Below are 12,292 nucleotides of genomic sequence, written 5' to 3'. Positions count from 1 at the left end.
AGGATGATGGTTGTAAGCAAATGTCTTATCACTTGTCATTGGTTCCTCCAGATCTTGTACGCAAATGAGGGCGAGAGCAAGAAAGAGCAAGAGCTGGAACCTCTTCCTGGGGACAAGTCCAGCTACATTTGCCATAAGGGTCATGAGTTCATCCCAACCCTGTACCACTTTCCCACTAACTGTGAAGCCTGTACCAAACCCCTGTGGAACATGTTCAAACCACCTCCAGCCCTCGAATGCAGACGATGCCACATCAAGTGCCACAAAGACCACATGGACAAGAAAGAGGAAGTCGTTGCCCCCTGCAAAGGTGAGAAGAGGTTTTCTTCTTACTACCTTAATGGTTTTAAGGGAATTTTAAATACATGTTGTATTAAAATGTTCAGCAATTTTGTATATGGGTTAGGGTGGCCCTTATTGGGGGGTAAACATTTTTTTTTTTTTGAAATGTTAACCTCTCACCCCCTCATTTGTTTCTCCACTAAAAGTAAGTAATGTATGCAAAATTTCATCCAGATAATTTGTCATTTAGGGTATGCTCAAAGCATGCATCTTTTTATCAACATGTACTTGATATCTGATTGGTGATATTAGCAAAGGTTTCGTTCACTGTTAAAATTTTGACTCTTGATATCAGATGGCCACTTTGCATAACCAGGATGAAGTATACTTGCTTGAAAGCAAGAAGGAGTCTTTATCACCAATTTTCTGTGGGGGCAGTCATGGCCTAATGGTTAGTGTGTCCGACGGGTAGCCCAAAGGTTGCTGGTTTGATTCCAGCACCGGCAGGAAATAACTGAGGTGCGCTTGAGCAAGACACCTAACCCTAATCGCTCCCCAAGTTCCACAGCATAATGGACACACACATTAGGTTTGCAGTGTGTGTTCACTACTCACTGCAAACCTAATGTGTGTGCACTAACTTGGTTAAATACAGAGGACAAATGCCGAGTATAAGTTACCATACTTGGCCTTCACATGTCACTTCCCCCTTTCATTGTCAATGTTCTTTGAGTATATCTGCACCGAATGGAAAAAAAAGGATATAGTGAAGCATGAAGCAGCAGTGCAGACCATGAAGGAGGTCCAAGACTATTGGGAAAAGGCCTGCAATCTCCTAAAGGCCTTTTCAGCACGCTGTGAAGAAGTTCGAAGACCTTGTTGGAAAATGGGAAGGTCTTGAAGAAGAACAAGGTCCGAAGGAGTGAAACACACCAGAAAAACAAAGAAGAATGTTGGATGGATTGTCATAAATATCTAGATCAGATCTCAATTTTGTTCCAAGTTCACTTTCTTTACAGTACAGTAATTTGACTTTTTTTTTTTTTTAACATTCTGCTTTTACATCTGCAAGAACTTTGTGGCTGAAGGATATGTCAGACTGTCATCATGATCTAGATCAGATCGCAATTTTTCAAAGATCAGTTCTTATCAGCAGCATTGTAATTTAACATTTTAAGACTAACAACACTGTTCTGCGTTCTCGTTTTTAACCTAATTCACCGTTTACAAATGGTCTTGTGTAATTATTAATTATGTGCTGTTATGGTCATTAAGACGGAATTTCAATGTTGTTGAGCACACCCTAATCGTACTCCAATCTCAGCGAAATTTAGTTTGTTTCCATTTCTCATGATGGAGAGTTAAATGGGTGGGTGAGAGCAGAAGATTTCAAAAGTCCAAAAATAAGGGCCACCCTAATATGGGTCATTTTAGTTTGTTTACATATGTGTTTCTGTATGCTTAGCATTAAAAAAAGGTTCCCTGGGTCCTGGAAAACCTGTGAAGAAATATATATATATTTCTTATTTCTTTTTCAGTTCTAAAGCATTTATTCAAGAAGAAATTACCTATTGAAAGAGCAAAAGTGCTATGAAATGGTGTTAAAAAAAACTAAATATGTATTTGTAATTTTTGTCCTTTATTCATCACACATTACTGGAAAAGTCATGGAAAAAGCGGAAAGAATTTAATACTTTTTGGCATGGACACATTACATTGATCAAAAGTGACTATTACATTTTATAATGTTACAAATGATTTCCATTTCAAATATATTCAGTTCTTTTGAACTCTTTATTCATCAAAGAATCCTGAGAATAAAAATGCATCATGTTTTCCACAGAAATATTAAGCAGCACAGTTGTTTTCAACATTGATGATAATAATAATAAGAAATATCTCTTGAGCACCAAATCAGCATATTAGAATGATTTCTGAAGGATCATGTGACACTGAAGTAATGATGCTAAAATTAAGCTTTGCATCACAGGAATAAATAACATGTCATGATAAAAATATATTAAAAGAAAATTTTAAATTGTAGAAGAAATTTTAAATTGTAATCATATTTCACAACATGACTGTTTTATTGTATTTTTGATCAAATAAATGCATCCTCCATAAATGCATTAGAGAGACCATTTAAAAAACATTAAAAACAATTCTTACCAACCCCAAATTTTTAGAAGGGTATTGTATGTTTGAAATGATTCGTCCCATTCACTTGTTTGACTCTTCTGTGCTTACTGTCTCCATCCCCAGTGAACTACGACGTGTCTACGGCTAAAAATCTGCTGTTGTTAGCCTCGTCTCAGGAGGACCAGCAGAAGTGGGTTAGTCGGCTCATGAAGAAGATCCCCAAAAAACCTCCCGCACCAGACGCCCCTCACCGCTCCTCTCCCAGAGTTCCTTCTAAAGTACAAAGCAGTCAATCCATGAGGAGACCCAGCCGACAAATACCTTCCGGCAAACCCAGGTGAGGAATAAGCCTTGACATGCTCATTTTTATGCAAAATTCTGGTAATCATGTGGCTGTGTCCAGTTCTATCTTGTGTTTTCATGTGAAGGTTTATGCTGTGTCAGTTCAAATACATTGCCCAGATTGTTACTCATCAGTTTCTGTCTCTAGAGTAAGAGGATTAAATAAAGGCCTGGTTCACATTCACACCTGACCAGAACCTTTTAGACCAGTTTGTTCAAAAATGAAAACTGTCATCATTTACTCAACCTCACATCATTCCTGTATGTCACAAAAGGAGAAGTTAAGCAGAATGCCCAATCCATTTATACATACAATACAAAACTATTGTATTTCTGTAGCATGTTTAAGAATGGAACAGAGCATTTTTGAAGTGGTTTTGGAATTAAATTTAGTGTAAACGCACGATTATTCATTTTTACATGATTATTAAATTATGTATTTTGTTAACAGCGTAATGTTGTGGAAATTAAAAAACATTAAAAAACATTTTAAAGATTTTTGGTACTTTAGTTTTGGTACTTTTTTCAATAAGTGTTCAATATAATGTTTATGTAAATAATGCTGTGTTTGTGTCAGCGACAACCAAACAGATGAGCGCTGCCATTTCTGTTGCGTATGAGAAACGTTAAACGGCCTATGCGACAGAAGCGCAATGAAACAGAGCTGCTCGTTTGAACCGCACCACAGGGAACATTTATCAGCTTGGTTCAAAAAACACTGCAGCGTGAGCTTAGAGCAAATCAAATGCATTTACTTGCTGACCGTCTCAATCACGCGACCACTAAACAGCACTGTGAGATCCAGTGAAATGCGTTCGAGATTGATGCGGGGCTCTCCCATACAAACCAAACCAAAAATTAAATGCATCGTGATTTAAACTAGTTTAAAGCCAGATAAAACAGCACTGATGTTCTCGACAACACTGACGCAGAAAACGGAGGAAACATTGAGCCACAACAATACAGTTAGAAGGCTTTCAGTCCACAAGTCGCCAACATTTACCATGATTTACTGTAATGACACTAACTGAAACCATGGGATTTTGGCAGAAATGTGGGATGTAAATATCAAATATTTATGTAGACATTAAATGTGGGTAATGGAATATAATTCCTGTATATTTTTGTGATTAAAGGGTTAGTTCACCCAAAAATGAAAATTTCTGTCATTAATTACTCACCCTCATGTCATTCTACACCCGTAAGACCTTCGTTCATCTTTGGAACGCAAATTAAGATATTTTTGATGAAATCCAAGAGGTATATGACTCATCCATAGACAGCAATTTAACCAACACTTTCAAGGTCCAGAAAAATACTAAAGACATTGTTAAAACAGTCGACGTGACTGCAGTGATTCAACAGTAATTTTATGAAGCAACGAGAATACTTTTTGTGCGCAAAAACAAAACAAAAGTAACTTAATATCTTCTCTTCTGTGTCATTCTCGTACGCTGTTTACATTCAGCGCTTCCAGGTTCTGTCAGAACACCGGCTCAGTATTGGCCAACGCTGTTCACGTGAGCAGCACGACGCATGCGTGTGATGCTGATGCAGGAGTCGGCCAATAATGAGTCAGCGTTCTGACGTAGAACCTGGAAGCGCTGAACGTAAACAGCGTAGGAGAATACATTGTGCATTTTCATTACACTAAATGTCTTTAGGCTACTGTTTTTCAGAACAAATACCATGGAAACAATATAGTTTCTTTTTACCATGGTAGTAAGGTGCAATCCGTGATTTTACCTGTGGTTAACATGATCCAAATACTATGGAAGACCAAATTTTCCCCTATGAAACAGCCCTACATGGACATTTTGTGAAATATCTTCTATTTGTGTTGCATGGAAGAAATAAAGACCTTCAAGTTTGGAACAACACACGAGTGAGTGAATGATGACAGTTTACACTTTCATTTTTGTTTGAACTGTACCTTTAACATCTTGTTCTGTAAAGTCTGATTCCAAGATGGCTGTGCATAAAATCAATGCAGAAGCTTTGGCACTGGTTACACACTAGAGTGCTACTCTATATGATACACAGGTTTGTGCACAACGTAAAGGAACCAACAGCATGTGCGGAGAAATCTGGCTTCGTCTACCACAAGGGTCATGAATTTATCCCTTTATTCTACCACTTCCCTGCCAACTGTGCGGCCTGTACCAAACCCCTGTGGAACATGTTCAAACCTCCTCTGGCTCTGGAATGCCAGAGATGCCAGATCAAATGCCACAAAGAGCACATGGACAAGAGAGATGAAGGTCTCAGACCCTGTGCTCCAGACCAGTTCAACACTGGGTGAGAGGAGAACACGACCGACCTGGAAGTTGGATGGAGAAAGTATTGGTTTATTGCGGACATGCTTCAGAAACATCATTCAAGAGCGTTCAACGTTTAAATTGCGGTGCTTAAGTAGCACAGTAATATTTATGGTGGCTAGCCGGATGTAAAGCTTGAACAGTGTTGCGCTGGGCTACTTTTTGGAACTTGGGATGCAAGGTGACCGCTTGGGCATTAACAAAGCACTTTTTCTCTTTTGTATCAAACTCAGGTTTTTAATTGTGAATAGTAACATTGAATTTAAAGGCTAAATACTAAAAGTATGCATCAGAAGATTTCAAACTTCATAGAGAATATATATCTTCAAGCTTATTGCACATTTAGCACCAAACTCAAAGATGCATAAAGATGGTTTCAAAGCTTCAGCAGTCATTGATCAGTGGTCTATCTTTCTTTAAAGGTAAAGTGGTTTAGCTCAGTTATAGTAATTACCTTTAATGTGCCAAGATCTAGTTTCAACTTAGCAAACTACCTCACTGTAGGGAGCCTGGGGAAGGCGTGGCTGAATGCTCTCTCCTCCACCTGCAGGCCTCTGGATTTGGAGCTTCAGGACTGGCACTGGGCTCTGGATGACGTGGATGATGTAGATTATAACCATACGTTTAATTTCTGAGGAGCATGCATAGGGTTGAAACAGGGTAACCGTTTACATAGGGGCTCTGTTCCAAAACCTTGTAAGCCTCCTACGTAGGCTGTACGTAGATTATTTGACATGATCTAATACACACTAAGGTAATCTTTAAAAACATTATTGATTTTTATAAGATTATAATATTATTATAATGCGTATTATAATGTTGTGATGCCTAATTTTACTTAAATGATTTAATTTTTATTTTATTTTAAGTTTAAACAAATATAGAAATTTAATATCATTTACCAGTAAAAAAAGCACTACTGTTCAAAAGTTTGTTTTTGAAAGAAAAAAGAAAAAAATATAGTAAAAACAGTAATACTGTGAGATATTATTACAATTTTAAATACCTTTTTTTTTAAATATTTTTTAAAATGCAGTTTATTCCTTTGATGACGAAGCTGAATTGTCAGAAAACAGTACTCTTCAGAGTCACATGATCCCGCAGAAATCAATCTAATATGCTAATTTGGTGCTCAAGAAACATTTATTATTAATGTTGAAAATATTGGTGCTGCTTAAAAAAAAAGGCTGAAAATACCAGCATTTATTTCAAAAAGATACCTTTTGTAACATTATAAATGCCTTAATTGTCACTTTTGATAAATTTAATGCTTTCTTGGTAAATAAAAGTATTAATTTCCTTTAAAAAAAAAAATAGTACTACTCTCAAACTTTTGAATGGTAGTATATGCCTAAAATAGTCTATCAAAAATTACAAACAAAATGAGATAAATTATAAATGTTGTAAATGTTATTCATTATTAAACCTTATCAATGAAAATAGTTACATGAAATTAAAAATGGACTATTTTATCCAATATTTCTATTTTTGTGATCTTTAGAGTATCAGGTCATTAATAAAGTCTAGGCTGCTCACTAGGTTTTGGAACAGTCGGAGTGCAGTGGGATTTGTTTGGTGTTGAAGCAAATTTAAGCATGTGTAAGTGTGTTCATTCTTATTGGTGTGAAAGATTTGGCCAAGATGGGATATGGATAATTTGCCATAACCTATCAGAAGTTTCTGTACCAATTCTTCTGCTCATAAACACCCTCTCCGCCCTCCAAACCCGCAGGAGGTGCTCTTGAATACAAAGCAAGCTGAATAGTTTCTCCAATCCTTTCTCATTTACTACTGAAGGAGAGGAGGTTTGTTCAGAGAATTGGTATTTGGCCTGTTTGTTTCTTATTTGACATTTGACCCTCTTGCCCTAGTCCCCCTCGACTGGACACTCCAAAGATGAGGCGAGAAGACTCCATCAACAGCATTCTGAACAAATGAGTCCGTTGGCTTGCCGTGTTTACAAACTGTTTCTCAAAAAGACATTTCAACTGTACTGTAAAAGGAAAAAGAATGAGAGAATGTGCATTAAAACAGTATTTTTATTTTAGGTCTTTGTTCCCTTTTGCAATAAAAGTTTGCAACTGTTGTGTGTGTTTGCAGGTGTATTAATCTGCTTCTCTTGAGCATGATGGCATGTACGCTGTGGTGCAGTTTTTATTATTACCGAAGGATTTTTCTTTTCTCTTGGGTTAGAATGTGGTAAAACTAACTTTCTCTTTGTCTTTCTCTTTCTCGATTTCTCCCTCTTTCTCTAGTTAACCTTATATTGGGAATCTGGTGCTGCTACATGGTGATTTGGGGTTCTTCCTGTCACATCAACAAAAGACCTTTGTCGTAACTTTTCGCACATTTTGGCAAATCCAAAAAAAGTGAGAGATGCACAAATGTTGATGAAGGCTTTGCTGTCGTGATATGGCTTTTATTTTCTGGGCATGCAGTTGCTTCGACTTCAAGAGCACAACAGATCTACACAGAACTGAAGGGTCAGAGTCACACCAAACTTCTTATTCATTCAAGGCCAGAGTTGACCTGAACGCTAAGACTGAACCGGCCAGAGATTGTGGACGACAGCTGGGTCTGCCCGTAGTTTTTTTTTTTTTTTGGTTTTGTTTTGGGGGGGGGGGGGAGGGGGAGTTGACTTTCTAATGGCTGAATATAGACGATAGTGCAACACACCACATAAATGGTTAGAAAACACCACTACATATGTTTCTCATTCCTTCAGAAATGCAAGTGCAACTCTAGTGTTTCTTGTAGAGTGTTTTTATATTTGTTTACCCCACTGTGTGGTCAAAGCTTGATTTAACCCTCTTTGATCATGAATGCATCCCATAATGCTCTCCTGGACACCTGTGCTGCTCACTCCCTAGTATGAGTTGACTGTAATCTGAGGAGGAACCACCTTTATTAACGGGTATGATTAACAGTGATCAACATCTAGATGTGAGCTGTGCATGTGGGCAGGAGTTTCTAAAATGTTTCCAGATTTGAAATTGATCTGCAGTCTGTTTTTGGCCTTATGAATTTGATCATCAGCTGTTAAAAGTTGAGATTTTGAGTTTCATGCTATGACTTAAGACTAAAACTGATTCACCTTCAAAGCACATAACTGAAATGTTCGTAAGATGGCGGAATGTCTAAAAACCATGTTTAAATTCACTAAAGAAATTTCTTTGAATTTTTTTTTTCGTGATTTGAAGTGGTCGATGTTTGTTTTTTGTGTATCTTCACCTTAGCAAACAGTGTGTATCTCTGGGTGTGCTGTGAATGCATATCCGTGTTCTTTTACACGTTATATATATATATATATGTATATGAATATACAGCGTATATTTGACCTGCCATCTTACCAGTTGGTTTGCTATTTATACAGGTCTGGGCACTTTTTTTATTTTAAAGCGCTGCCTCCAGATTTGCATGTTTTATATTGATGTACTGTTTGACCATAAAATGAAAAGCATATGTAGCCGTGTTGTTTGGAGACCTTGTATAACATTTGCTTATTTTTGTAAACAAAAGTAGTCAGTTAAATCGGTATATAGCTGTGAATGTAGTAAAAGGAAGTAAAGTTTTAATATAAACAATGTGGTCATTCCTTTGTCTGCTCTTCATCACAGGAATAATATATATACTTATACCAACTATGATGCTTTTGTTTAAAAAAAACAAAGAAAAAAGGGGGTTAAAAAAAACATCTTTTGCGTTCATTATCTGGGGTATCCTGTTAATTATCAAAAGAATGCCTCTGAAAATGAATTTTAAAAATGATAATTTTTATTTTATAAATACGTAATAAAGAATAAAAAAAATTCCACACAAAAGGAATGTTTATTGATTTATAAAATCCAAAAGATCTATTAAAGTACTTAGGAAAGAGACAGTTGTGCTTTATAGACCTAAAAATCATTGAAATCTTCATGAACATTTTCTAATAATCTTGTACTTGAACATTGCTTGATCTGAGTGACTTCAGAAGAGTCCTACTGTTTGTTTTTTCTTCAGTAATATAAAGTGAATAAGCTTAACACAACATCAGTAATATATGAAAGGTATCCAGTTCAGAAAACCCTGCCTTCATTATATCAGCATATGATACAGTTCAATATAAAACAGTGCATATTTCAGCATATGTAAACATCATCCCTGTGTGAACTACAATAAACAGTCTGATCAGCAGCCTGATATCATTAAATCAATTTGAACAGTTCTTTAGCTGAAAATTGAAAACTACCAAACTACTAACTTAAAAACCATAACAGTATATCTGTAACATGTACAAATGCAGGAACTTGAAACAACCTCACTGGAATTATAAGGAACAATGTAAGAATGAGGGGAGGATACTAGGAATGTATGTACTGTTTCATAACACTTTGGTCAAACTTCTGATGTGACAAATGATATTCATCATCAATTTGGGTTCCACAACATTCACGTCTGAGATTCAAAGCAATTGAGAGCAGAAAACTACTCTGTCCCACATCTCAAAACATACTAGATTCGCATGTCCTGAAGAAAACACCAGTGCTTGCAAGGCAGCAAAATAAACGTGTAGAAAATTTTAAAGTTTAAGATATGTCAAGGTGGATAAAAATGGTTAGATGCAAGGAAGACAAGACGATGCAAAAATTATCACTGTTGCATTTAGAATTGAAGATTTTTAAATGTAATACATTTCTTAAGTACTAAATTTACAAGAAAAAAATAGATTAGCACACCTTATATTAAAATTCTCTGCAAAAAAATATGAATGGTGCCTTGCAAGCACTAATTAAATCATATGGAAAGCATTATGATAAAAAGGGTTTTGGTTGCAGTCAGTAAATCTCAACATCTTTTACACTGCAATATAGAAAGTGCTACATCCAATAGCAACTGACCTGAATCCGGTTCATTTCTTTAAAAAACTCCAACCCCACATCTAGAGAATACACTGTATGCAACAGAAAGTGTGAAGTCTTAATCCTGTTTTACTGCATGTGGTTTGTAGTAGATCACTGTAACCGTGACCCACATGTTCAGAACGGTCATGACGACAAACCGAATGAGGACTGGAGAAGAAAGAGAGGAAAGGTAAAGATGACATCTTAACCAAACAATCAACACTTGAGCTCTTACTGACCTTGTGTGTCTCCTGTGGTGACGACGGTGGTGAAGATCCGTGCTGACAAAGAGAGCAAACACTCAATATCAACATGACAGTGCTTTGTGTTCCTTTTGTGTGTGTGTGTGTGTGTGTGTGTGTGTGTGTGTGTGTGTCACTTACCCAGGCATGTGTATGTGGCCAGACCCCAGGTGAGACTGCTGACCTGCCTAGAGTCCTTTGAGCGCCACAGACACTGAAGCTGTGCCAGTTTACTGCTGGCGCTAATGAATGTGCACAGACTCTGAGAGAGAACGGCAATAACAGAGAAAACTTTTGTTGTTTTTTCAAATAAATAATGCCGTTCAAAAGTTTGGGTTCAGAAGATTTTAAATAAATTGCAAGAATGCATTAAATTGCTCAAACATGACAGTAAAGAAAGACAAAAAAAATTATATTTCAAATAAGTGCTGTTCTTTTGAACTTTCTCTTCAATAAAGAATAGAACACATTTCCTGCCAGTACTGAGACTCAAACCTGCAACCTTCAGGTTACAAGTCCTACTCTCTAACCATTAGGCCACAATCTCCTTTAATTTCAATCTATTATGTTGAAAATAGGATCAACTAAATGTAATTTGACACTAAAAAGAACAGTAATGGCATGTTCTCACCATGGCCAGATCTATCACCCACTTCTGTACTGTAAGCAGCTGCCATCCACCCACAAACCTGATTCTTGCAGTAAAGGAGATGGAAAACTATCATATACATTAAATATTTTTTATTTTAAATCGTGCAGGTTTTGATTGTTACTTTTTTTTTTCTACTCTGTGCCCATAAAAATAGCATAACCTGACATTATGGGCTTGAAGGATACAGTGCTGCATATATGAGGCTGTGCTTCAGGTTTCTATTGTAGTGCAGGATCAACAGGAGCACAATGACATCTGTGGACACACAAGCTTCAACATAAAATCTCAGAATCCAAAGTCTCACTCGTGATTAAGCATCAGAATGTCGTCTCACCTTGTGCGATGAGGATGGGATACTCCAGGTATGTGAGGGGTGGGTAGTCATAGTACATCTGATAGGACATAAACACTAGAAACCTACACACACATGGAGAAGAGGAAGAACAGAGCTGGAAACTTTTTGCCATTCATAAAAACACATACATTTGATATAAAACACCAGGGTCCACCAATTATTGTTTGATCCTAATATTCTGATACAGTTTAGTATCATCATCAATATTATAGTTTTTTTTCTAATATTTTGAATTAGATTTTATTTTTATATTTTATGTTTTAACTCATTTTAGTTAAATTCTTAGTAAATGTGTTGTGTTTTTGACGTCTACATAGTTTTTAGTCTTTAGTTTTAGTTATTTTAGTAGTTATACTGAATGAAAATGTGAAATGTTGGCAACTAGCTGAAATAAAATACGTTGCATATGATAGATACAATATGATTTGACAAATGCATGGTGAAAAGTAAAAATTACTCTACAATATACAAGGCAACATCCGAACACATCAATCACTACTGCAAATGGCATTTTGATGCAGCTCATTCCGAATGTTTGCATCTAGCCTTTCATGCGGCAGTCGTTAAAAGATTAATTTCAATCTAACGTGAAAGCAGTGAAGTTCTTACCCGACTAGCTCCAGCAGCAGACTGTTCAGACTGACTCCAGCGGTCGCTCTGGCCCGCATCAGAACGAATATCTGCGGGAACTTCAGCACCATACACACGAAGAGAGTGCTGAAGTTGGCCAAATTCAGCGTCAAATTACCGTCCATCTCTGTAAGCTTTTGGTCCTGTAATTACCCTCTACGATCCTGAAACGAAGCGTCTCCAGCTGTTAATATCAGATGGAGCAGCACTTCCGCACACATCAGCCAGCGAGATTTGACCCTCCACAGCGCCCGTAGCTCACAGCTTCAGCTTGTTCTTGAGTGAGGGAGTGCCATTACCAGGACATTGTGATTGTATTTACCTTCAATTCAACTGAATAGCTAGGTCATTCGCAATATAAACACACACCTATATACTTTTAATATATAAACCAAGATTAAATGTTAGATGGTGAATAATTCTCAGATTCAAATGTGAACATTGAGAAA

The 12,292-nt window shown here is 36.8% G+C and overlaps 2 protein-coding genes across 5 annotated transcripts in view; one reads left to right on the top strand and one right to left on the bottom strand.

The window, feature by feature from the left end:
- rock2a (rho-associated, coiled-coil containing protein kinase 2a) overlaps window positions 1-9,316 on the top strand; it is a 54,833-nt gene extending 45,517 nt beyond the window's left edge. Inside the window, exons 29-32 of one of the 4 annotated variants that reach the window (XM_051916098.1) lie at window positions 52-310; window positions 2,545-2,758; window positions 5,632-5,741; window positions 7,337-9,316. In XM_051916098.1, the coding sequence (XP_051772058.1) occupies window positions 52-310; window positions 2,545-2,758; window positions 5,632-5,716 (558 nt within the window). In that variant the 3' untranslated portion in view covers window positions 5,717-5,741; window positions 7,337-9,316. Of the gene's footprint in view, window positions 1-51; window positions 311-2,544; window positions 2,759-4,806; window positions 5,604-5,631; window positions 5,742-6,952; window positions 7,168-7,336 lie in introns of those variants that run through there. The other 3 variants (XM_051916100.1, XM_051916099.1, XM_051916097.1) reach the window with 3 other exon arrangements.
- Window positions 8,891-12,138, bottom strand: slc66a3 (solute carrier family 66 member 3). Its single transcript, XM_051916110.1, has 7 exons — window positions 11,823-12,138; window positions 11,193-11,275; window positions 11,044-11,113; window positions 10,838-10,895; window positions 10,348-10,468; window positions 10,204-10,245; window positions 8,891-10,132 (listed from the first exon to the last, which is right to left on the bottom strand). The coding sequence occupies exons 1-7, from the start codon at window positions 11,966-11,968 to the stop codon at window positions 10,041-10,043; spliced, it is 612 nt and encodes a 203-aa protein (XP_051772070.1). The 5' UTR covers window positions 11,969-12,138; the 3' UTR covers window positions 8,891-10,040.
- Between the last annotated feature and the right edge of the window lie 154 nt (window positions 12,139-12,292).

Source organism: Ctenopharyngodon idella, chromosome 13 (assembly GCF_019924925.1).
Source record: "Ctenopharyngodon idella isolate HZGC_01 chromosome 13, HZGC01, whole genome shotgun sequence".
NCBI lineage: Eukaryota > Metazoa > Chordata > Actinopteri > Cypriniformes > Xenocyprididae > Ctenopharyngodon > Ctenopharyngodon idella.
This window is presented reverse-complemented; position numbering and strand designations above follow the sequence as displayed.